The 23,898-nt window shown below is 46.1% G+C and overlaps 1 protein-coding gene across 4 annotated transcripts in view; it reads left to right on the top strand.

Moving 5' to 3' along the window:
• Window positions 1-23,898, top strand: part of SMYD3 (SET and MYND domain containing 3) — a 689,995-nt gene that overhangs the window by 532,613 nt on the left and 133,484 nt on the right. For all 4 annotated transcript variants that reach the window (XM_040451870.1, XM_040451871.1, XM_040451869.1 and 1 more), the window contains 3 exons: window positions 5,512-5,579; window positions 6,823-6,925; window positions 16,322-16,432. In XM_040451870.1, coding sequence (XP_040307804.1) covers window positions 5,512-5,579; window positions 6,823-6,925; window positions 16,322-16,432 — 282 coding nt within the window. The remainder of the gene's footprint in view (window positions 1-5,511; window positions 5,580-6,822; window positions 6,926-16,321; window positions 16,433-23,898) is intronic.

Below are 23,898 nucleotides of genomic sequence, written 5' to 3'. Positions count from 1 at the left end.
TCCCAACAGTTTATTTTTGCTTTCGTTTCCCTTGCCTTAGGAGACATATCTAGAAAAATGTTGCTACAGCCGATGCCAGATAAATTACTGCCCACACTCCCTTCTAGGATTTTTATGGTGTCAGGTTTCACATTTAGGTCCTTAATCCATTTTGAACTTCTGTTTTTGTACGGTGTAAATAGGTGGTCCAGTTTCATTCTTTTGCATGTAGCTGTTCAATTTTCCCACCACCATGTTTTGAAGAGACTGTCTTTTTCCCAACTTGACCCTGTAATTGTGGATTCGTCTCTGGGTTTTCTGTTCTTTTCTATTGCTCTATGTGTCGATTTTTGTGGCACTACCATACTGTTTTGATTACTGCGGCTTTGTAGAATATCTTTAAATCTGGGACTGTGGATTGTGATACCTCCAGTTTTGTTCTTCTTTTTCATGATTGCTTTGGTTATTTGGGTTTTTTGTCTTAACATACAAATTACAGGATTATTGGTTCTAATTTTCTGAAAAATGCTGTTGGAATTTTGATAGGTATTGCATTAAATCTGTAGATTGCTTTGGGTAGTGTGGACATTTTAACAGTATTTGTTCTTCAGATCTATGAACATATAATAACTTTCTGTTTGTGTTGTCTTCAATTTCCTTCATCCGTGTTTTATAGTTTTCAGAGTATGTGTCTTTAATCTTTTTAAGTTTATTCCTAGGTATTTTATTCTTTTTAGTGTGATTGTAAATGGGATTGTTTTCTTGATTTCTCTTTCTATACACTAATAATGAAGAGAAGGTTAATGGATTTCTATATGTTGATTTTGTATCATGCAACCTTTCTGAATTCATTTATAAGTTCTAGTAGGTTTTAGGTGAAATCTTTAGAGTTTTCTGTAAATAGTATTATGTCATCTGGAAATAGTGAAAGTTTACTTCTTTACCAATTTTGATGCCTTTAATCTCTTTTTCCTCTCTGTTGCTGTGGCCAGGACTTCTGTACTGTGACAAATGAAAGTGGTGAGGGTAGACATCCTTGTCTTGCTCCCTATCTTAGGGGAAAAGCTCTCAGTTTTTCACCATTGAGTATGATGTTAGCTGTGTGTATCTCCTATATGGTCTTTATTATGTTGAAGTACATTCCTCTAAACCTACTTTGTTGAGAGTTTTTATCATGGTTCATAGAACATTTAAAATTTTGCTTTAGTTTTTACAAAATACAGAGGTTCGGCGATCATTTGTGCTAGCTCACTAGAATTTTACTATCTAGAAAGGCTACAGTGTTATATTATGAAGGCTTCTGAATATTTCAAAAGAAATATTGTGAAGAGTATACATAGCTATATTTGATAATTATAAGATAACTTAAACGTATGTTGTAATTTTATGTCATAGTAAATATTTTAAAGTAATAATCCAACAGGTTTTAGAAAGAATTGTTTTAACTCAATTGCTTTTTTATTGAAATAATCCCAGTAATATGCTTTTTTTTTTTAAGTTTATTTATTTAGAGCGGGGAGGGAGGGGCAGAGAGAGAGGGAGACAGGGAGAATCCCAAGTGTGCTCTGTGCTGCCAGTACAGAGCTGACATGGGACTCCAACCTGTGAACCGTGAAATCATGACCTGAATCGGAACCAAGAGTTGGCCACTTAAACGACTGAGCCATCCAGGCACCCTATAATATGCTTTTTGAAAGGCATCTTGATGTGAAGTATTCATTCATTCGTTATTTAACCTGTGTAATTCCCCAGGAAAACAGTTTATACCAAGAAATGCTTTGAAAAGTGGTTAAACTTTTATTTCTGGACTTTATTTCCATTCTTTTATTTGAAGAATGAATTCCTTCATTCTCAGATTTTCACTTGAGCACATAAGGATATACTAGTGAGTGAAATCAATGTTTTTAATAAAAGTGGGAGTAGGCAGGCGTGCTTAGGCAGGTAGCTCAGTCTGTTGAGCATCTGACTCTTGATTTTGGCTCAGGTCATGATCTCAGAGTTCATGGGCTCGAGCTGTGTGTTGGGCTCCTTACTGACAGCAAGGATCCTGCTTGGGATTCTCTCTCTCTCCCTCTTTTTGCTTCTCTCTCTCTCTCTCTCACTCTCTCCCTCTCCCTCTCTCAAAATAAATAAATATTTAAAAATATATATTTAAAAAAAGTGAGAGTGGGCAAAAAGTTAAACTGTTTTAGCTCAGGAACACTAGAACTCAGCGCCTCTCAGAATAATATGAATGAGGAACTTGTCTGGAATTTGTTCAGTAGAAATTTAAAATCTCCTACCTCTACTGTGGAGCGAGGCGAAATGAGAGAGGAAGGTAGCCGACTGGTACCAGTGAAGACAGGAAAAGGAAAAGAAGGAGGAGAGTAAACAAAGGAAAACATAGTGCAAGAGATGTGGGGACTATCATTCATTCATTCATTTTGCACAGTTATTTTGTGCCCTGTGTACCAGGCCCCTAGCATTTTTTTTTTTTAATGTTTATTTTTGAGAGAGAGAGAAAGAGTGAGCATGAGCGAGGGAGGGGCAGAGAGAGCAGGAGACACAGAATCCGAGGCAGCCTCCAGGCTCTGAGCTGTCAGCCCAGAGCCCAGTGCAGGGCTCGAACTAATGAGCCGTGAGATCACGACCTGAGTCGAAGTCGGACGCTTAACCTCCTGAGCCACCCGGGTGCCCCTCAGGCCCTTGGCATTTTAAGCAGACGATCAAACAGCCCCTTGTGCTCTTCTGATGCGTAAGCCTGTCATCCACTGGACTAATGGAAAAGAGGATAAAACACAAGATGAGCTAGAGTGGAGAGAGAGAACGCACAAAGGGATGTCAAGAGATTGGATGGCTAAAGACAAGAGAAATGGAAGGTTAACTTCTTACTCCTTGTCAGAGCACAGACATCCATCTCTCTTCTCTACCTACGGGGTACCTGTGATTTCTGGCATCTTCTCCAACCCTTGTTCTAGACAGTGACCCTCTGGGGACACACAACCATCCATCCATCCATCAGAAAACCCTTTAGAAGTGTCTTTCGCGTAAGGAACCACCAACCCTGCCCTGTGTGTACTTTACACCCATAGGTGTGTGTGGTGCTGAGTAAATGGGTGCACAATGACCCCGTGTGAGAAATGCCCCGAAGAGATGAGTAAGTGGCTAAGTCCGAGGGATCGGGAAGTTTCCTGGAGGAAGACACAGCAAGCTGACATTTCCCCTTGTTAGCTCTTTCTTTTTAAAAATTCCGTCAGAGTAAACTGATTTTGGAAGAGCCTCTCATGTGCTGTATGGCGCAGAAAAGACGTTTACATTTTGGTTTGATCCAAAAGTTAACAAATTAGATCTGTCTGATCTGGTTTTTCATTGGTGGATTACTTTTGGTAAAGTCCTGATTATGCTTTAAGCATAAGTGTTCAAGTTCCTGTTCCCCACCCCCCAATTCATACCCATTTAATGTTTAAAGTTTCAAAAAGAAACCACAGGATCTTTTGTCCTGTCTTTCCACCCTCCATTTTAGGCATAAATATGTACAGACGGTACTGTCTTGCAATTTAATGTGAAACACATGCCCTTAAAGCAATTTAACCAGTATGTGTTCAAAATATGTGCGTGTGCACCAGTTTATTTCCTGATTGGAAACTGCAGTTTGATCACATTTTTAGAGGAAACGCCAAGCCATAGGTTGCCCTACATTTCACGGAAGAGCTCTTTAGAGCAGTTGGAAGGGTCTCAAAGGACCGAACGCTTTTTCGTACATGACATCCTTCATATAAACCTGATTTAGAGAAATTCGTCGTCACTTGTGTTGCCCTGTACAGAAACTGTAACAGGAAGTCAGCGTCCCTTTGTAGTCCCCGGGTCCTCTCGAGTCTACACTGTTGATGGGCTTTGCTCTGTTTTGTCCTAAATGTCCATCTCCAGCCCCGCTGGTACCCTGAACTCTGGGTGCTCGTGCATACGCAGCCTTGGCTGGGACGTGTGACGGGCCGTTTCAGACTGAGCGCGGCTGAAACAGAGCCACTGGACTCGCCCCCGGGCTCCCGCAGTCACACCTGTTTCTTCTACGGCCTTCCTCGCCTTAACGAATGGCAACTGTAATCTCATTCCAGCCCACGCTCGAACCCGATCCGTGGCTCCTGCTGCTCCCATGTAGGCTGTCCGTGAGCAAATCCTGTTAGCAGCACCACTCACAGCCCCCCGCTTCTGCCACCGGCACCCCCGGCCTCCAGTCTCACGGGGCTGCTCATTTCCTCTCCTTCCGGCCTTGTCTTTCTATGGCCCCATTCTCTACATCACAGGAGAGTGATCCTTTCCAAACAGAAATCAGATCCATTCATGCCTTGGCTCAGAAGCAACCCAGTGGCTCTCTGACTCGTTTAGAATAAAATTTAGATGTGGCTCTAAATCCATACAAGATCTAGCTGCCTCTCTGATCTCCTATCTTACCCCCTCTTCTTCTCCCTCACTCTGCTTTGCCCATGCCAGGTTTCTTGCTGTTACTCTACACCTAAGGATATTCACACCTCAGGGCCTTTGCACTTGCTCTTTCTCCTGACACGAACCTTCACCACTCCAATATGCACATTTCATTTCCACAGCTTCTTAGGTCTCTGTTTAAATGTCACCTTATGCTAAAGAGCTTTCCTGAGCACTTTTTCCTCTGTCCCTTGGCCTTGTTTCTTCCTTAGCTTTTATTCACCTGTGACATTTTTCTATCCTTGAGTTTTTATCTGTCTCCCCCACTAGGATTTAAGCTTCATGAAGGCAGGATCTTTGTTTAATTTCTTCACTGCTCATCCCCAGCACCTGCCTGAGACAGCGGTGTGTGTGGCCAGGATCTAGATTTTCTGATTCTAAGTCAAGGCTCTTCTCGTGATTCTGGGTGGCTGTCCATAGGTTTTGAGGTTCCTTGAGCACAGTGATTCCATCTTTTATTCCTTTTGCCCCACCACCCCCGTTGGGTATAAGACCTTGCTGTCTACTCTGTGAGGCATCCCGCATGCCTAGAAAATGCTGTGGCTTGACGGGAGGACTTTCTGAGCGCATTGTGGCCCGTCCGCTCAGATCACAGGCCCTCTCGGGGTGTACTTCCCTCTTTGTAGGAGAAAGACAGGCTGCTGTTACTCATCAGATACGCAGTATCTGGAAACTGCAGGCAGTTTGAGGAAAAAAATCCAATGTGGTAGGAGTCTGGTTCTCAGTAAATAGATTATGTGTATTCTGAAATTTGAACCTTTCATGTAACTGTGTAACTTCGGGGGAGAGGATTAGACTGAAATTAATAGGCCCTGTGCTGGTTTAAGCCTGAATTTTTGTGCAGATTGTTGATATTTCTGCACTTACCCACCTGACGTTCCTGTGGAAAGTGTGTTCCAGGTACATTCTTTTGCAAGTGAAAGAACATCCGCGTTTGGCTTGGATCTTTCCAAAGCAGCTACTAAAAGCACTAAACTCCTGCATTTTCTTTTGGAAATTTCTGTTCTCTCGCCTGCCACTTTTCTTAGGTGACTCTGGTAATCCTGGTGGTGTTCCTTCTTGTTTTTGCAGGTGATCTGCAACTCCTTCACCGTCTGTAATGCGGAGATGCAGGAAGTTGGCGTTGGCCTATATCCGAGGTAAGGCGAACGGTATCTCCCTTACTCCTTTACTGGGCGGAGTGACCGTAATTCCCGCCAGCTCCCCAGCCCTGCAGAGGGTGTTAGAAAGGCTATCGCTGCGGCGGGTTCAAGAGCAACGCTTGAAACCTGATGATAAACGATAAGAAAATGGAGAATGTGAACTTTACAGGGAAGAATTGTATAACCCTGTTTTATATGCTGTGGTGTCAACAAAGAGCTTTAGGCAGAGCTCAGACCTAAATTATTGCCCTCAGGAACCTGAGAAGTTGGGGATTTTGGCTGCTGACAAACGACAGCCCGGGATTTGGTCCCTGCCCGGGTCTTAAGCCGCAGCCCCCTGGGCGGAAGCGCACAGTTCTCGTTTCGCGAGCGCAGTCCCGCCGCACTTCCGTTTGTTTCCATGCTGGGAAGGTCCGGATACACATATAGCCCTTCTTATAACTAATCGTGAGCCTGAGAAGTCGGCTTCTTTTCCTATTTCTCACAAGCCTGAAAAATCACAGGTCTGTTGGTGAGGGTCATCCGAAAGCACTGGCACAGGTGTGCCGGTTGGGTTGGCTGGGTTGGCACCGCCTGGTTCCGGCTCGGCCCCCACATGCTGACGTGTGCCGTGTGCTTCCCGTGTCTGTCTCATCTGTAAATGACTCTCATGAGATTAGCGTGGTGACTACATTTGGAAAGCACGTGCAAGGTCCAGGAGGGTGCTCCCTGCTCAGTAAATGCTCCCTCGCACCTGCTCTGAGTACTATCGGATATGGTGCGGCTTAAACCCAGTCCCCTTCCCGGATGGTCACCGGCACTAAGACACCTGTGTCGTGGCCCCGCACACGCCGGGATCTAGACAGCAGGATGCCGCCAGCGTTCTGAGGGAGGACTCTCCTCATGCCCCAGCGTGGCCGTGCGCGTCCTGCAAAGGGGCCGCGTGGACCAGATGCCGTGTGGTGGGGTCCCCGGCTGCTGTCTAATGAGACAGCCGTCCCCCGCGTTCACCCGCAGAAAGGACTCAGAGCACACTTCCCTAAGTAGCCTCCGTGTTGTGTCAGGGAGCATTTCACTGTGACGTGGGCTGGTGACAGCTCTGGGCCTTCCCCCAGGGCACTCAGCCCCTGGTGCACTGTCAGCCTCCCCTGTCCCCGCACCCCGGGCTGAAGTGCCTTCTGCTCATTATCATTATAGTCATGAAATTTACATGTTGGACTGTATCTGCTGAGTGACGGTACCCCGTTTTTCCTTCCTGCAGTATGTCTTTGCTCAATCACAGCTGTGACCCCAACTGCTCCATCGTGTTCAACGGGCCCCACCTCTTGCTGCGAGCAGTCCGCGACATCGAGGCGGGAGAGGAGGTAAGATTTCCCGGCGCCTGGCCTGCCCTCGCATCAGAGACCCTCTCGCTCTCCACGCGGCCCTTCCGGAAACCGGTTGTGCCTGAGGGGCAGCTCCTCATCATCCCCCTGCTGGGGAGAGGAGCCGTAACGGTCCACCCAGTGACCTGTGTGCCCATCAGTACTTGTCCAGGATGACAGACGGACTGTCTCTGGGTATCAGTAGCTCCTGTTGTTCGTGTGCCAGAGAGAGAGAGAGAGAGAGAGAGAGAGAGAGAGAGAGAGAGTGTGATGAGTGTATGTGTCCCGTGTGTGACGCTCCCTGCCCCCTCACTCTCTGCCAGTCGTCATCCCTCCATGGGCAGGAGGGCAGCCGGCTTGTGAATGGATCCCAAGGGCTTACTTACTCCCCAGGCCACTCCTCACATTTTGAAGGTGGCTCATTTTCCCCTTCATGCTAAGAAAGTAAGCAAATTGCACTCTTTCAAGTTGTCATTGGGCCTTTACAAAGCCTCTCTGCGTGATTGTTCAAGCAAAGATGTGACGGGGAAGAGAGGCCAGGGCGTAGAACCTTCAGCAGTGACTTAGCCTTGACCCTTTGGGTTTGTAGCCTGCCGCACCGGCCTCGTTTGCAGAAGCCCGAGGTCTCAGGAGGCAGCTGAGGGTGAACGGGGGCCCACACAGGGTTGGCACAAGCACCACCCTGAATGCGGGGTTATCGGTGTCTACGCTTGTGAGAACCCACTTTCCTTCTACCTCCCAATTTGCTAAAGTGGATGTTTATTGCAAGGAAAGCAGAGTATCATACTTTTTTATTGCATTTATGCAGGTAATAAATAAATAAAACCAGCCAATAAAACCTGAACTCAGAGGCACCAGATTTTACGTAGACAGGGAACTGGCTTTGATAAGACTCCCTCCAAAGGGATTTTCAACCAAATGAGCTGTTATGCAGCCACTTGCCGAATTTCCAGCTTTTAGGAACAGTGCAGTACACTGGATGGCTCAGTGATGTGGAGAATCTCGTGGTTTTTCCTGGGGACACATGTGACTTCAGGGCGGCCGAGAAAGGGATCTGTGCAGTTTGGGTTAGGGTTAGTAACGGAGCTGAAGGCCGGCTGCTGCTGACGACGCTGCTGCCGATATCATGTTGATTTTACGGAATTAAAATAAACCGGCCACGTGAGAAGCAAACAGAAAAACCGTTAGAAACTGTCGCAATTCTCAGGAACGACAAAGAGATTTTCTCGTGTCTTGTTTTCTAGGCGTGGCTGCCAGTTATTTTCCTGGGTTGGTTTTCATTTAGTTGAAAAAGCGTCTTGTGTTTTGGTGCTTATTTCACTTTTTTTCACGTAAATCTCTGGAGCAACGAGCAGATCCCTCCTCTGGCTTCACCCAGAACAGTTGTGCTGTGCTCAGCATCGGGCCCTCCAGACTCGGGTATTTTCCCGCTGGGCACTTACCAGAGCGGCCTCTCCTACCAGAGAGGCAGGATTCTCCCTACAAGTCCTTTTCTACCATCCTGTTCGGAAGATGATGTGGTGTAACTGAGGCATAATTCACATACCACGTGATGTAAGCTTCAGGTGGGCGACGCGACGATGCGCCGTTTGCATCTGGTGCAGAATGATCACCGTTGTACGTCTGGTTAACGTCCGTCACCACACATAGTCACAGAACGTTTTTTTCTTGTGATGAGAACTTTTAAGATTTACTCTCATAGTGACTTCCAAATGTGCTTCGCAGGATCGTTACCTATAGTTGCCGTGCTGAGCATCACAGCCTTAGGACTTCCTTTATAACCGGAACTTTTCACCTTTTGACCCGCTTCACCCCACCTCTGGCAACTACCAGTCTGTTTTCTCTGTCAGTGAGCTGGATTTCTTTTTTTCAGAAAATAAAAATTTCCCCACCTCATCGTGCATGCCTTGGTGGGTGACATTTCTCTGCACAGTTGTCCCCCGCCCCCATTTTACATACCCTTCCAGGCCCTTTCAAACATCATCTTGTCGATAAAGCTTTTCCCAATGTCCCAAATTAAAGGAAGGTCTTTCACTTCGAGATCTCCTTGACGGTGGTTATTAATATTTCTGTGTAGTTTTTCTAGCTCTTTTGGTGACTTCTCTGTTTGCCATAAGCTTCATGAGGACCGGACATCGTGTCTTACTTCTCTATCTCCTTTATCACCCAGCACTTGGCCTAGAACCCAGGAGGCATTTCGTTACTCGTTGTTGATTTGACTTCCTATTAAATTGCCCTTACTGTAAAGACCAGGAGTGCTTCTCACCAAGGGCACTGTTGACATTCTAGATGGATCATCATTCACTTTTGGGTCACTGAAGGCTGGTGTCCTGAGTCCCTGCTCAGCTAATGCCTGTAGCCACCTGCCTCGAAGAACTAACATACATTCTGCACATTTAAAACTGGCAGAGGTGGGCCAGAGGGAGAACCAGGAGAAGAGCTATTTTGAGGTGGATTAAGAGAGGTAATTCCTTTTTATTGTGCAAATAGTTGCTTTTGGTAAGTCGGGTAAGGAAGTAAATTGAAGAATTTTGGTAATTTTGGGGTGCCTGGATGGCTCAGTTAAGTGTCCGACTTTGGCTTAGGTCATGATCTCATGATTTGTGGGTTCAAGCCCCACGTTGGGCTCTGTGCTGGCAGCTCAGAGCCTGAAACCTACTTCGGATTCTGTGTGTCTCTCTCTCTCTGCCCCTCCTCTGCTCGCCTCTGTCTCTCTCTCTCAAAAATGAATAAATGTTAAAAAAAAAAAAAAATTTTGGCAATTTCATAGCATCAACTTTGCATTTTGGCTTTATTGCCCATGAGGGCACCCCAGTTTTATTATGTGCTCAGTGGGATATAAGTACCAGAATGTAGGCTCCACGAGGAAGACTATATAGTGTCTATAATAGGCAAGATTCTTAATCTGTGTTTGTTGAGTGAATGAATAAAGCTTGTTAAAGACAACCAGAAGTGGGATAGAATCTTAGAGCCATTTTGAAACTATCGCTAATTTTCAGGTATATCCCATGGGCCCCACAAGGAAAGTAACATGAAAGCCAGGCACTGCCAGTTTGAGATAAGAGCATCTTAGACCCAAATGAGGAGAGTTGGGAATTTGCACAGTCTCCACAGTAACAAAGGTCGCCATGAAAATTTCTTACCTGGGACATCTCCTCACATAAAGCCACCCTTCCGACCACTTTTGGACCATTTCCCTTCAAACCAGCACCATTTACAACACTTTGCTACCTTTTCATTGTGATGTTGAGTTGTTAGGTCTGTTTGGTTTGGTTTGCTTTGGTTTTGCTTTTGGGTTTTTTGTCTCCTCATCCAGCAATGATGTTTAATTAGGGTTTAAGGCATGGTTCACGTGCTGGATTGCTGATGGCTGCTTCAGGGTTTTGTCAAGCTATGAAATGTATATATCGGCTGGCAGTCTTCCAAAATATGGATCAGGGAAGAAAGCTGGACAGTCCAGGGCACCCTTGTGGGAATTCCTCGTTAGAAGAGGCTGTAGCTGTTACGAATAATGCCTCTGGCTGCCAGCATTTTCAGGACAAATGTGATTTGCATGAGCTGAGTATACCAGTGTCTGTAATACTAGTTTTGATCTAAAGTGTTGTGGGTTTCAGGCAGTGTGTTTCTCCTCTCAGTCATCTTTGCTTAGGTGCTAAGTCACTTGACAAATTCACTGCATACTTAACTGGGTGTCATGTACTGCGGGGGGCATTGGGAACACAAAGACGAGTAAGACCCACCCGTGCTTTCGGGAGCTCGAGGTATAATGGAGGAAACGGACACAGAACAGAAAAGAGTGAACAATAACAATATAAAGAGGACAATGGTATAAATACACATAGGGCTTTGTAGACATTCAGACTGGGGGCACCCAGGCGGTGGTAAGGGGCAGTAGTGGGGAGCGATTGAAAAAGGCTTCCATAGAACAAACTGAGGGTGGCTGGAGGGGAGATGGGGTAGGTTAAATGGGTGGTGGGCCTTGAGGAGGGCACTTGTTGGGATGAGCACTGGGTGTCATATGTAAAAGATGAATCACTGGGTTCTATTCCTGAAGCCAAGACCACCCTGTCTGTTAACTAACATGAATTTAAATAAAAAAATAAGTAAATACAAAAGAGGGAGAGAAGAAGAGGTTGAAGTGAGCCTGTCACTTGAAGGATGACAACTGCCAGTACTTGTTGCTAATGAAAACAACTGAAGCTTTCAATTACACGTCAGTATTTTGGAAGACCTGTATCCACCACCAGTAGCATGACGCCCCTCAGATCTCGAAAGACTTTCCCTGCGATACTGGTGGCGATGGCAGTGACTGGATTTTTTTCATATTGGATGATGAAACGTGTCGATATCTGGAAGGTTGCCATAGTTCAGTGGACCGATGTGTGATGTTACCAGATCACGCTTGAATAGAAGATCCATGCCAAGTTCGACCAGTGGATTTGAACATAACTGAGTTCAAGACATTTACCTATGTGATTTTAGATTCCACATTTCTACTAATCTTTAAGAAACTACCTCTTGTAAAATGCTGGTGTAATACCATAGAAGAATATCCGTGATAATTATCTGTGAAGGCTATCAAAATATTCCTGCTTTTTCAAGTTAAGGTAAAAAAAAAAAAAAAAAAGAAAAGAAACAGAAAAAAAAAAACCAAAAAACAAAAAACGTCCAGAGAAGTAACTCCTAGACTCTCGAAGGACCCATAGAGCTCAGGTTGGCTGAGACAGGGAAGGCGTCCTAGACAAATGCACAGAGGCAAGAGACGGAATGGTGACTTCAAGGAACAGGAAGCATTCTTCTCAATAGACTGAAGTCTTCAAATGTGACTGGCAGATGAGGGAATATGCAGGGACCAGACATTATCATAGGGACCCGTGGGGCCCGTTATGGCGTCTGGCCTATAGGAGGTCCTCATTAGATACTTGTGAAAGGGATGGGGACGGACAGTGGGGCACCGTAGAAGCAGAGGAGTTGTATGACCAGACCTTGCACGTGTAAGCAAGTGTGGGAGCATGAGGGTCAGGTGGATGCAGTAATCCAGGCGCGAAGTGACAGTGGTGTCCTGAGGTCGGGAGGCATTCACCTGGTGGCTCGTGATGAGGGATCTGAAGAGAATAATGCTGGAAGCTAAAATTGGCAGGATTTGATAATGGCTGAGTACAAGGGTGTGACAATGAGAAGAGAAAGAATAACACTCAGGTTTGATTTTAAAAAAGAAGTGAGATTTGCCATCTTTCAGTTCAGAGCCCGTATTAGCAGAAAAATTTATAATTGTGACAGTGTAATTCCAGAAACGGAAGCGAAGTCTAATTTTAATTTGATCTTTTTACCCACTCTGTTGTACATAATGAAAAGATGGGCTTCATGGAAAAAGGGTTCATTTTGCCTTGAAATTTTCAAGTAAGCAGCATGTCTGATATCCAGCAAATATCTTTCATGTTATTACTCTAATGTTGGGATGATTTACTGCCTTTCCCATAAAAACTGCTCTCAAATGGCAGAGCAATGGTCAGTGGCATTAATATTTTAATGCGATTTTGTTCTGTGCCATTAAGGCATCCACTGATCAATGGCAGAGTTTCACAAATACGTTCCTGCTAAATGAGCCCAACATTTAGTGAGCAGATTCTTCATTGAGAGCAGTGAATCAGTCAGTCTTCAATAAAGGTTTTTATCTTTGGCTGATAAAATGATTTAACTGTCATTACCAGTTAGTAATCTGTGTTTTCTCCCCCAAAATAGGCATAACAATGTTTTGCCATTGAGACCTTCAGTTTTCACACAGTGTATCTGGTGGTATAGAGGGCACAGAGGAGGCACAGAGGCGGGGAACGGGGCAGTCTTCCCTGGAGAAGTGTTTTGGAGCCAAGCTTGTGGGATGAGAATGCTCTGAAAAAGTGGGTAGTGTGGGGAAGGCACTGGCTAGCCAGGGCAGGGAGACGCAGCACCCGCTGGCACCGTGTGCCTTGTTCCAGAGGCCTAGTGGTGTGCATACCTGAAGACGGGAGGGTGTCCGGAGAGATACTGAGGCAGAAAGGCAGACCGAAGAGCAGTGGAGAAGCCCTTGTGTGCCTTATCCCCGCCGGCAGCGAGAGGCCGTCACCAGTCTTCGTGTAGAGACGTGATCAGATGTGAGTTTGAGGAAGCTCTTTCAGAGCGGTCTGGAAGACGAGAGGTGGACGGCGGGCAGCAGGGAGGCCCGTTGGAAAGCCAGTGTCCCGATAGCGGTAGCGGTCGCAGGCAGTTACGGCGCAGTGCGGGAGGCTGCCCGAGTCTGTTCCTTGGGGTTAAATGATGTAACTAGTCTCCTGTTGCCCGTTTGCCTCCTGGCGCGATCACTCAGAGTTTTGGCCCTCGCAGTTTAGTCTTGGTTTAGTCAAGGTTATTTCTCTGGCCCTGGATTCATTGGCTTCCCACTGGGCACATGGTACTCTCCCAGTAACTACTGCGAGTTGATCTGATCTGCTGGGGGGGCGGGGGCATGACTGAGAGCCATCGGGGCAGATGGAGACTTCGAGCCCCAGGGTTAACCCAAGAGGGAGCACAGAGTTCAGTTCGTTTTACCATCACCTCGTTTAAGGAACCCGGGTCCCTCAGAGCCTGTTAAGACCAGATGGATACGTGTACTGCCCCAGACTTACTAACGGGCGGTTTCAAAAGTGTGGTCAGAAATGGGTTACTTGGAATTTGGAACACAGTGTTGTCTGTAAACAGGAAGAACTCGCCTGATATCATGGCCATTTGCATCTCCCAGGCAGCCCTGGGTGCACATCACAAAGCAAGGAAAAGGACTCAGGGAATGAAAAAGTGGCCGTGGTCCCGGCTAAAGGAGCCCAGTGGTCACAGGACGCTGCTGAGTGCAGACCTACGCGTTTTAGGGTTGATGCTGGCACAGCCCCCCCAAGAAGCGAATCTCCCCTTGGGCCCACCAAAGTATGAGAAGTGGCTGTGTTGTAAAAAGAGTGTCAGGCTTGAGTCAAGGGCTGTGGGTGCAAATCCCAGATGGATCCCAGACCTTTGCTGATTTCCACAGTCTCACGCTGCCTCTCTCTGGGAGTGCCTAGCACATAGCGGATCCTCGATAACACTGTCGAGAGGATCTAGAGAGAGAGCCAGCCAGCCAGACCTGGCCCTGGCTTCTGTCACCCTGGTGATGGCCACGGTGGGTGGGACAAGGGCTGGCAGACTGAGGCCCACCCAAAGTTATGTTTTCTGTCAAGAGCCCTACCGTACTTTCCGGCACGTAAGATCTGGCCTGGTAGACGTGAGATGCTTTCTATTGAGTCTAAGAAAAAGCACATGGGATTTTGTTTGGCTCTAGGGAGCTTTAGTTACCTCCTTCAGCAGACGGTCCTGCCTTCTTCCACTCCTGCCTACCGCACCTGCCCCCATGATTACTTTCTACATGTAAAAGCAAATGAAGAAGTATTTTACACAACATGTTACAAGCTGACATATGACACTGAAAAGGAAAAACTAGAAAAGGAAAAACTAGAATGAGGGACCCTGGGTGGGGCTGGAGTCAGGTGGTTATTTTAAGCAAGGGAGGGTCCAGGTTAGACCTTGGTGAGGGTGGCCCCATAGAGGGTTCTGGGGGCAGCGCCCCAGGATACATCCTGTGTTGGCCTGGCACGTGTGAGTGCGTGGGGACAGGAGGAGTGAGGGCTGGCCGGGGGAGGAGTTCAGAGAGGGAGTGGGGCTGGTGGTGGTTGTTACTAGTTCTTATCCATTGTAGACTAACATTTTTGTAGAACTTAATGACAAAAATTACTAGAAAAATGAAATTTTTAAAACATAGGAAATAAAAGTCTAATGTTTTATTATTAGAGTCCCGTAAAGTTCTCTTACCAGGTACCTGTAGAAGTTTCTAAATGTTAGCTTGCGATTGTTACCTGACTTTAGCACAGAAGCACAGGCTGAGCTGTGCTGTAGGAATCCCTCATCAGGACTTGGCCTGTAAGCAAGAGTGGGGGCTGTTGGAGTGTTTTGAGCACAGGGAAGAGCCTATCTGTCTTCTGTTTGAAGAGAATCACTGAGAATCACGCCTGGAGGGTGGAGTGCAGGGGACACGGGGAGCTCTGGAGGGTGGAGCGCAGGGGGCATCGGGGTCTGTGGGGGGAGCAGGGAGACTGGCAGAGACTTGCGTTTTACGGGCCGGAGAGGAGGGCGACTCAGACCTGGGTGGTCACATTGGAAAAGGTAGAAAGTGGTGGATTCCTGGTTTTGTTTTTAAGATTGAGCCCACAGAATTTCCTGGCGGATCAGGTGAGGGCGTGAGAGGGAGAGAGAGGTCAAGGGTGACTTTGGGTTTCTGCTTGAAGGACACAAAAGATGCATTCCTGTCAGCGGGGACTGGGACGGCTCCAGCCCGGGTGGAACAGGCCAGGGGACTCAGGGGTTCCATTTTGTTTATTTTGAATTAGACTTTGAGCGTATAGATGGGGTTGAGTGAGGCATGTGTGGACATCGTGACGTTGCCTGAAGACCTGTGACCAGAAGGGGAACCTGAGGGCTACAGAGAAACATCCTAGATGGTGTAATTACTTAGTTCGAAAGTGTCCAAGGAAGTCAGTTTGAGAGCCTCCCTCCAAGATCACATGCTGACATTAATTCTCCCTACTTGGAAGTGGTTTCTTTTTTTTCCTAGCTCATCACAAGTAAGAAAAGAGTCTCCAACTTCAGAGGCACCAAATTGGGTTGACGTTTCGTTCCATGAGGCAGCTGCAGGACTGGTCAGGATTTAAGAGCATCTGGGTGCATCAGTCCGCCACCCGCTTGGGGGCCAGGATTGATGCACCTTCTCCCATCGCTGGCGGTGATCGATTTTACTGCCCAACCTTAGTACTACCAAACACAACAGCTCTCGGTAGTCTCTTATTTGGTGAATAAAAAGTGAGGTGTAAAAGTGTAGAGAGGTCATGAGTCCAGTTCTTTATAATAAATATATAATATACGTGCGCTCACCACACAACGGATGCTGGAAGGTAATGGCATTAAAATTTTACATGTGATTATTTGCGTAGCGAGATTGTTAGTAGTGTCTTTCCTCTTGCACTTTTTGGTGTGTAATAAAGGCATGTGTTGCTGAAGGGCACGTGGATGGCTCAGTCAGTTGAGTGTTCAACTTTGGCTCAGGTCACGATCTCGCAGTTTGTGGGTTCGAGCCCCACATCAGGCTGTGTACTGAGAACTTGGAGCCTGGATCCTGCTTCGGGTTCTGTGTCTCCCTCTCTATCTTCCCCTCCGCGGTCATGCTATGTCTCTTTCTCTCTCTTTCTCTCAGGAATAAGTAAACATTAAAAAAAAAAAAAAGTGTTGCTTAAATAATCAGTAACCATTTGTTAAAGAAAAGGAGCACCACAGCCACGTGACCCTCTTCTCTCTGGCCCCCCCCAGCTCACCATCTGCTACCTGGACATGCTGATGACCAGCGAGGAGCGCCGGAAGCAGCTGAGGGACCAGTACTGTTTTGAATGTGACTGTATTCGGTGCCAAACCCAAGACAAGGTATGTGTGTGGAACCAGCTCGGAACATCTCCCAGGAAAGACTCCTGTGGTCTTTCCGAGAACTCTGCTTTTATTGCATGAATCCAGAAGGACTCTCAGCACGGAGGGGGATACTAAAAAGATGCGTCGCGCTGCATATATTTTAGCCTCTTGAACTTTTATCCCCCACGAAGCAGTGAGAGGTTTACTGCCAGGTAAGGATCTAGAGAGCTCAGGTTCTAGAGGGCAGAGAGGCATTAAACGGGTGATTAGGACACTGAGGCCAGGGTGCTGTTAGAGCACACAACGAGAGGGTCAGGTGACCTTATGACTGGTAACCACTACTGCTTGGTAATAAGCATACCAAGTTGTAGCCTGTGTTTTATTTCCTCAGGTTTGTTCTGTAAAGCTTTTTGCTGTAGCACTTCGTCAGACAGAGATCACTTATCCAGCAACTTTGTCTCTCTGAGAAAGGAAGAAGGGCCAAAAAAATGCCATAAAGATAAAGAATGAGCTTTTCTCCTGTACTTCCCTCACATCAGACCTATCTGCTTTGAGTTTGCACACAGTCGAGTGACCTGATTAAATCTTACTTTGGTAGAGTATTCTGAATTTGTTGGAATTCTTTTGTAATCCCAGTGTCGTTTAACTCAATAATTGTAAATTAGGAAGTGGAACTCAGAACGTTCACGGATCTGCCTGTGGGGAAGGACGAAGCAAGACGTGGCAGAACCCAGTCTCAAACCCAGATCGTTTGACTAAACCTAGCGTTCCTTCCACTGCCGCAGCCATGTGTGGTCTCTGGTGGCAGCATTGATGGAGAGAGGACCGGAGCTCATTCTAATGATGCAGGAATCCATGAGCATGATTAGTTTTTCATTAAAAAGAACTTTTAGAAATAAATGAGCTACATGGGAAAAGTTGGAACCCCTGCTCATAGCTCCCCAAGATTCATTCTATCTCGGTGTTAGCCTTTTGCCACAACCAAGCATGCTGGAGTTCTAGAGGATCCCTTGGGATTTCCCCAGACCAGACCCTAATCTGGAGTAGCGGGAAGCGAGCTTCCTTCCCGCCAGCACCCTTGAATGGGAAGTGTTGGACTTAGTGCCTCTCCCATGCCATCTGTATTGTGTAGACCTACAAAAAAATTTGATTACGTACTTATTTATTTATTTATTTATTTCCAGAATTGGGGTCATGTTCACTTTTGGTTTTTGTTCTGGTTGAAACCTGGCTAGAATAGTATATTAGGGAAAGGTTGAGCTTCAAATAACAGATAACCCAACTAAAACTGGCTTTGGTAGGTATGGTACATTTGTCTCCAGAATTCTGGAGAAGCAGTCTAAGACAGGAGCAGCCGCTCACAGGCCTCATCACAGACCCAGAATCCTTCTACCTTCCTCCGTACCCATCCCTACACGTGTCAGTTGTCCTCATGGCCCCAGGGTGACTGGCACCCTCAACGCTGAGTCAGTGTGTCCAGCCTCTGGACACGAAAAAGAAGGCAGAGAACAAAGGAGAAGTTTCCTGGGGATTTCCACCTGCATGTTATTGTTCAGAACTGTGTCGTATGATCACCTTTACTGTGAAAGAGGTGAGGAAACTACATTTTAGGTTTTCAGCCTTTAAATTAGAGGAAGACGGGAGAGGAAGGTTGGGAATGGCTTTTGGGTAGCCTATCCACGGTATCCGCCATATTCATCGAGACTTTTCTTTGAGCTAAAAGTTTGTCTAATACTATATTAGGAATCTCCAGAGAAAGAGCACCAACCGGGTGTGTGTCTGCAAAGTAGCTGGGACGGGGGTTATTTATGAAAAGGATTTGGCTCATGTGATTGTGGAGGCTTGGAAGTCCCAAGACCTGCAGTTGGTGAGTGGGAGACCCAGGAGAGCTAACAGGGAAGTTCCGGTCTGACCCAGGAAGAGCCAGACTTCCATTTGAGTCCAAAGGCAGGGCAAAAACAGTGCCCCGGCCCAAAGGCAGTTGAGCAGGAAGACTTCCCTCTCGAGGTAGGGTTAGTCTCTGTTTTAGTCAGGCCTTCAACTGATTGGGTAGCAACGATCACAACTAACACACTGGGGAGGGCAGTCTACTGATTCAAATGTTAATCTCATCCAAAAGCAGCCTCTCACACATACCCAGAATAATGTTTAATGAAATATCTGGGCACCCTGTAGCCCCGTCAGATGGACACACAACATTAGCCATCACAGATGGGCTAGAGATAGGCCCAGTGGTAAAATGGAAAACATACTTGCTTGTTCTGCTGGACTCTATTCCATTCTGTATCTGACACCCCGGGTGGCCTTGGGAAAGCCATTCAAACTCTCTGATTTATCCTGTCATCTGTAGCCAAGGGACTCCTATCTCACTGTGGTTTTGATTTGCATTTTCCTAATGATCACTATGTTGAGCATCTTTTCATGTACCTCCTAGCCATCAGTGTCTCTTCACACCTGTTAGAGTGGCTAGAATCAAAAAGACACGGAATAACAAGTGTGGATGAGGTTGTAGAAAAGTGAAGCCGTGGGCAGTGTTGGTGGGAATACAAACTGGTGCGGCCTCTGTGGACAGCAGTATGGATGTTCCTCAAAAAATTAAAAATAGGGGGTGCCTGGGTGGCTCAGTTGCTTAAGCGTCCAAGTCTTGATTTTGGCTCAGGTCATGATCTGAGGGTCGTGAGGTCAAGCCCCGCATCAGGCTCCATGCTGGGCAGGAGCCTGCTTGGGATGCTCTGTCTCTGCCCCTCCTGCTCTCAGGCACAGACGTGCGCGTGCTCGCTCTCTCTCTCTCTCTCTCTCTCTCTCTGTCTCTCTCTGTCTCTCTCTGTCTCTCTCTGTCTCTGTCTCTCTTTATCCCTCTCTCTTTCTCTCATAATAAATAAGTAACCTTAAAAAAATAGAAAAACTACATGATCCAGCAATTCCACTGCTGGGTATTTAAAGGAAATGAAAACACTAACTTGAAGAGTTATTTGCACCCTCATTTGCAGCATTATTTACAATAGCCAAGACAGGGAATGACCTTAAATGTCCACTGACAGATGAATGGATAAAGAAAATGTGGTGTGTGTGTGTGTGTATTGAAATATTATTCAGCCATTGAAAACAAGGGAATCTTGCCATTTGCAATAACGTGGATGGACCGCAGGGGCATGATGCTAACGGAAATAAGTCAGAGAAAGATAGACAAGGTCTCTCCATGTGTAACACGAGAGAACTAAACTGGGTGGTCATAAAGTCCCTTCCTGCTCTGTTGTACCATGTTTCTCTGAAATACTTCCCCGTAGAAATGAGTGGGGTGTGTATTCATGTGAGAATATAAACTTGATTTCAATTAGCTCATCAGTTATATTTCAGGCTTCTACTTATCTGAGAATTTTGTTCTGTTTGTACTGTAAACGTCCTTCCTGAAATCTTTGTATTGCTGATTTGCTTTGAAAAAATAATGCACAGGTAAATCCAGCTTAGTGCATTCCCCAGAGATTATAAATTCAAAACTACTTCGGTCAAAATTCAATTTACTTCAGTTCCTAGATTCAAAGTGTTCGAGATTATTTTTCTGCTTTTCTTGGAGCCTAAGAAATTCATCTCGACAGGTTTCTGTGTCGAGAAGTATTTATTACGGCGTCTCCATCTGCGAGGTGCTGGGCTCACATGGTATCATGTTTCAGGAAGGCAGGAGGCCTTTAATAGCGGGTGTAATTTGCATGTGCGGAGTTAGCTGTCATTTATAATCAGCAGCAGCTTAATTTCTGGAAGGAATAAAACGTACCTTCTAAGAGAGGTTTTGGAATGATTTGGCTTCTCCTGTGGCTTGCCCAGGTCAGAATGCTCGGCAGTGGAAGCAGAATAGACCAAATGGAATTGATTGTTTCCATAAGTTTGTGGGTCGTACAGAGCTTGCTTCCTTGGATGTCACGGGCTTTGTTGCAAGAAAAAGCTACATTTACTGGCCACGTCACCTTTTCTTTCCTAAAGCCTGTTACATCCAATCCTTCTCCTAAAATACAGTGTCTGTCCGCTTACTAACAACATCCGTGCCTCACTCCTTCATGATCAGAATAGCCCTTAACTCGTCATCTGGCCCTCAATGTCCTCGTTCACCCAGCCTCGACCCTGTAGCACAGCGAGTTTTCTGAGCTACTGCTGTTTCCATGTCATTGCTTTGCTCAGAATTTTCAAAGCATTTACCACTGTCTCTAATGTTCAGGGTAAATGTCAGACTCTTAGCATTCAGCGTCCTCCAAAGTGATGACCCCACGGCCCAACCTGCCCTCTTTCCCTTCCTTTCTCTTCTTTCCCCAACGCATTCTATCTGATCACATCCTTTCACCTCTCAGAAGCCTGCAACCTGGCTTTCAGGCACATATCCACACACATCTGTTTATATATAAGTGTAAATATATAAATATAGGTAGACGTGTATGTAGGCTCTAACGGCTGCCAATCTTACATTGATTTGTGAAATAAGAGTGACAGGAAATAAGAGGAAAGCAAGTCAGTGTCCAAAAAGCAATCCATATGATCCTGTAAAGTGACTGGAAATAAATCACAAATTAAATTTCCCAGCAGCCAAAGCTGAATGAGTAGTTTCAGAAGTTACTGTAGCTGCGAGGTCAGACACACACCTGTTGCTCTGCCGAAGCAATTTTTCCTGGCCCTGAGGCCAGAGCCACTCCAAAGGGTCCCACAAGACTCAGTGATCAGCTTCCTGTCAGACTGCCACAATTATTTAAATAGCTGATTTTTATAATGTTCTCCAATGTGGCTGATAGACATTTCACATCATAACATAATAAAAGAAGTAACAAGAAGGGTTAAAACTCATGCTCTGGGGCGCCTGGGTGGCTTAGTCGGTTAAGCGGCCGACTTCGGCTCAGGTCATGATCTCGCGGTCCGTGAGTTCGAGCCCCGCGTCGGGCTCTGTGCTGACCGCTCAGAGCCTGGAGCCTGTTTCGGATTCTGTGTCTCCCTCTCTCTCTGCCCCTCCCCCGTTCATGCTCTGTCTCTCTCTCTGTCTCAAAAATAAATAAACATTTAAAAAAAATTTAAAAAAAATAAATAAAAAATAAAACTCATATGCTCTTGTGTCCTCTCTCTCTGATGGTTTGCTTCATCCCAAGAATAAAATTTAGGCTGTACAGAGGAAAGCAAAGATTGCGCATCCTTAGACGATCCTCCATTAATGGTATTTCTTACAGTCTTTTCAGTTCGTTATTGTAATTTGTATTAAAGTGATACATGCATATAGTCTGAAAAGCCAGAGTACCAGAACCCAGTTCAGAACACGAGTACACTTTCCTTTCTTGCTCCTGCCCACATTCTACCCCCGAGATAACCCCCTTTTGGCTTCTGGGATTTATTCCGTGTTTTTAAAACGAAGCTCCCTTAAATCACACCCTAGGGATGTTGTTTGCTGTTCAGTTGGTTTAATGACTATTTTTTTTTTTTTATTCTTGGGATTTCATATTTGCTTTTTTCCCCATATCTCCCAGTTTATGTTTTGTATCTTTCCACCTGTTTCTCCTTCATAGTTTCCTATTCACCTCCACTGAGTACTCCTCTGTTACTTCTGTATTTGAGCATCTCAGTCGGACCCCAAGAGTCGCAGTCAGTCAGTGCTGTAGCCTGTTCACTGGATTGAAACCATGTTCCGGTTGTTGACTTTTGTCGGTTACCTTCCTTAGCGTTGCATTTCACGAAGTGGCTTGGAATTTTATACTGCAGGCTTGTTTTTAGGGGAAAGTATTTTGGTTTTGTTCCTTTCTCTCCTTCTGTGCTCAGCCCCTCTGTCTGCTAACCTTGCCCTTGCCTACCCCGGACAGGGGGTATGTAATCACCACAGTGACATCCAGGCTACTATAGATCTGGTTACTTAGGTGATGGGTGACAGAAGCACTGTCTGTGTCTTCTGACCTGTGCAGGCCCAGCGCTTCCGGAACATATTTAGCTTAAGGGACCAGGTCATCAGCCCTGTGTCTTCAACCTCTTTTTACAAGGGAGCCTTACCTCATCCCCTGGCTCTAAGCCTTAAAGCTGACTCTATTCCCCTTTACTTTTTTGTTTTAATTTTTTATTTTTTTGAGAAAGAGCAAGTGTGAGCAAGGGAAGAGCAGAGAGAGGGGGAGAAAGAATCCCAGGCATGCTCCACGCGCTGCCAGGGCAGAGCCTGATGCAGGGCTCGAACTCCCGAACTGTGAGACCATGACCTGAGCCAGAATCAAGAGTCAGACTCTTAACTGACTGAGCCACCCAGGCGCCCCTCTACTCACCCTTCTTACATGAAGCATTTCTCGTCCCTTTCAACCACTGCTATTGCCTGCTCCCAGACCCGGGGCCCTAGTTCCCGCTTGGTTTATTCCTTTGCCTTTCTGTTCTGTTTTGGGTCCAAGGAGAGTTTCTCTTGTCTTTGAATTAGTAAAGCTATTTTTGATTTCTCTTTTTCTATTTTACCCACTCTTACTAGGATTTGGGCTAAAGGGGAGCACCCCAAAGTCTGACCTTATAGCATGTTGACCGGACGTCTGCAGTTTGCTTTCCAAGTACATAGGTACGAATTCAGGTCTTTGGAGGCAAAGGAAACCGTGAGGATAAACAACGATCTCATTCTCCTGAGGGCTCCCAAGTGTGTATGAGCCTTTTACCCAACACCAGCCTGTCTGTGGAGAAGGGATCTAGATCTCGTATCACAGGGCCTTCTGAGGACAGAGACGTGAGCAGTCGTGCTGAAAACATATGCCCTCTGAAAATAGTTTAATAACTGGCTCTGTGGAGGGGAGAAGCCCCAGTAAGCTTCTCATCCCTCGATGCTCCAGTGCTAAGCCCAATTCCTCTTCTTTTCTTCTGTAGACATAAAGCACTGTCAGTTACTGTCCTGGGTAAATATTTCAGCCCCTCTTTGAAGATCCTGTCCCATAGCATGGAATTTCCCTTCTTTGGTCCATTCTGAGGCCCTCTGCAACATGTGTGCGTCATGGAGCCCCGAAGTGGCCCAACGTCCTCCCCAGAGCACCTTCCGTAGGCGCTGTACCCCAGCAAGACTGTGACCAAGCTGTGATAACCGGGCACAAGAGATAGGAGCGAGGCAAGGACGAAATGGAGACTGAAGAAGCAATAAAGGGAGTGTTGGAATTGAAGCCGTAGTCAAAGGAAGTGAGAGTTCTCTGCCCAAGACAAACTCTATGGTAACTTGAGTCTATTTCGAATATGAGTGTTTACTAAAAGGTCATCAGTTAAACCAAGATTTTTTTCTGCTGCCTTCCTCTGTTTTGCTAAACTAGTTGTAAGTAGAAATGCCTCATGGTGCGACTGTGAACTCCGCCGGCTCCGACTTGTTTTCTATCACAAGTTTTAACGGCCTAAGCAGAAGTGTTCCTGTGTCTCTCATGTTTGCATTGTAATGGAGTTCCATTATCTTCGGGAAGATTAGGAAGGTTTGGCAGGAGATTGAAGAACTGTGTGTGTGTGTGTGTGTGTGTGTGTGT

Source organism: Herpailurus yagouaroundi, unplaced genomic scaffold (genome assembly GCF_014898765.1).
Source record: "Herpailurus yagouaroundi ecotype Mexico unplaced genomic scaffold, PumYag 205, whole genome shotgun sequence".
Taxonomy (NCBI): Eukaryota; Metazoa; Chordata; class Mammalia; order Carnivora; family Felidae; genus Herpailurus; species Herpailurus yagouaroundi.
Note: the sequence above shows the minus strand (reverse complement) of the source record. Positions and strands in the feature narration are given on the sequence as shown.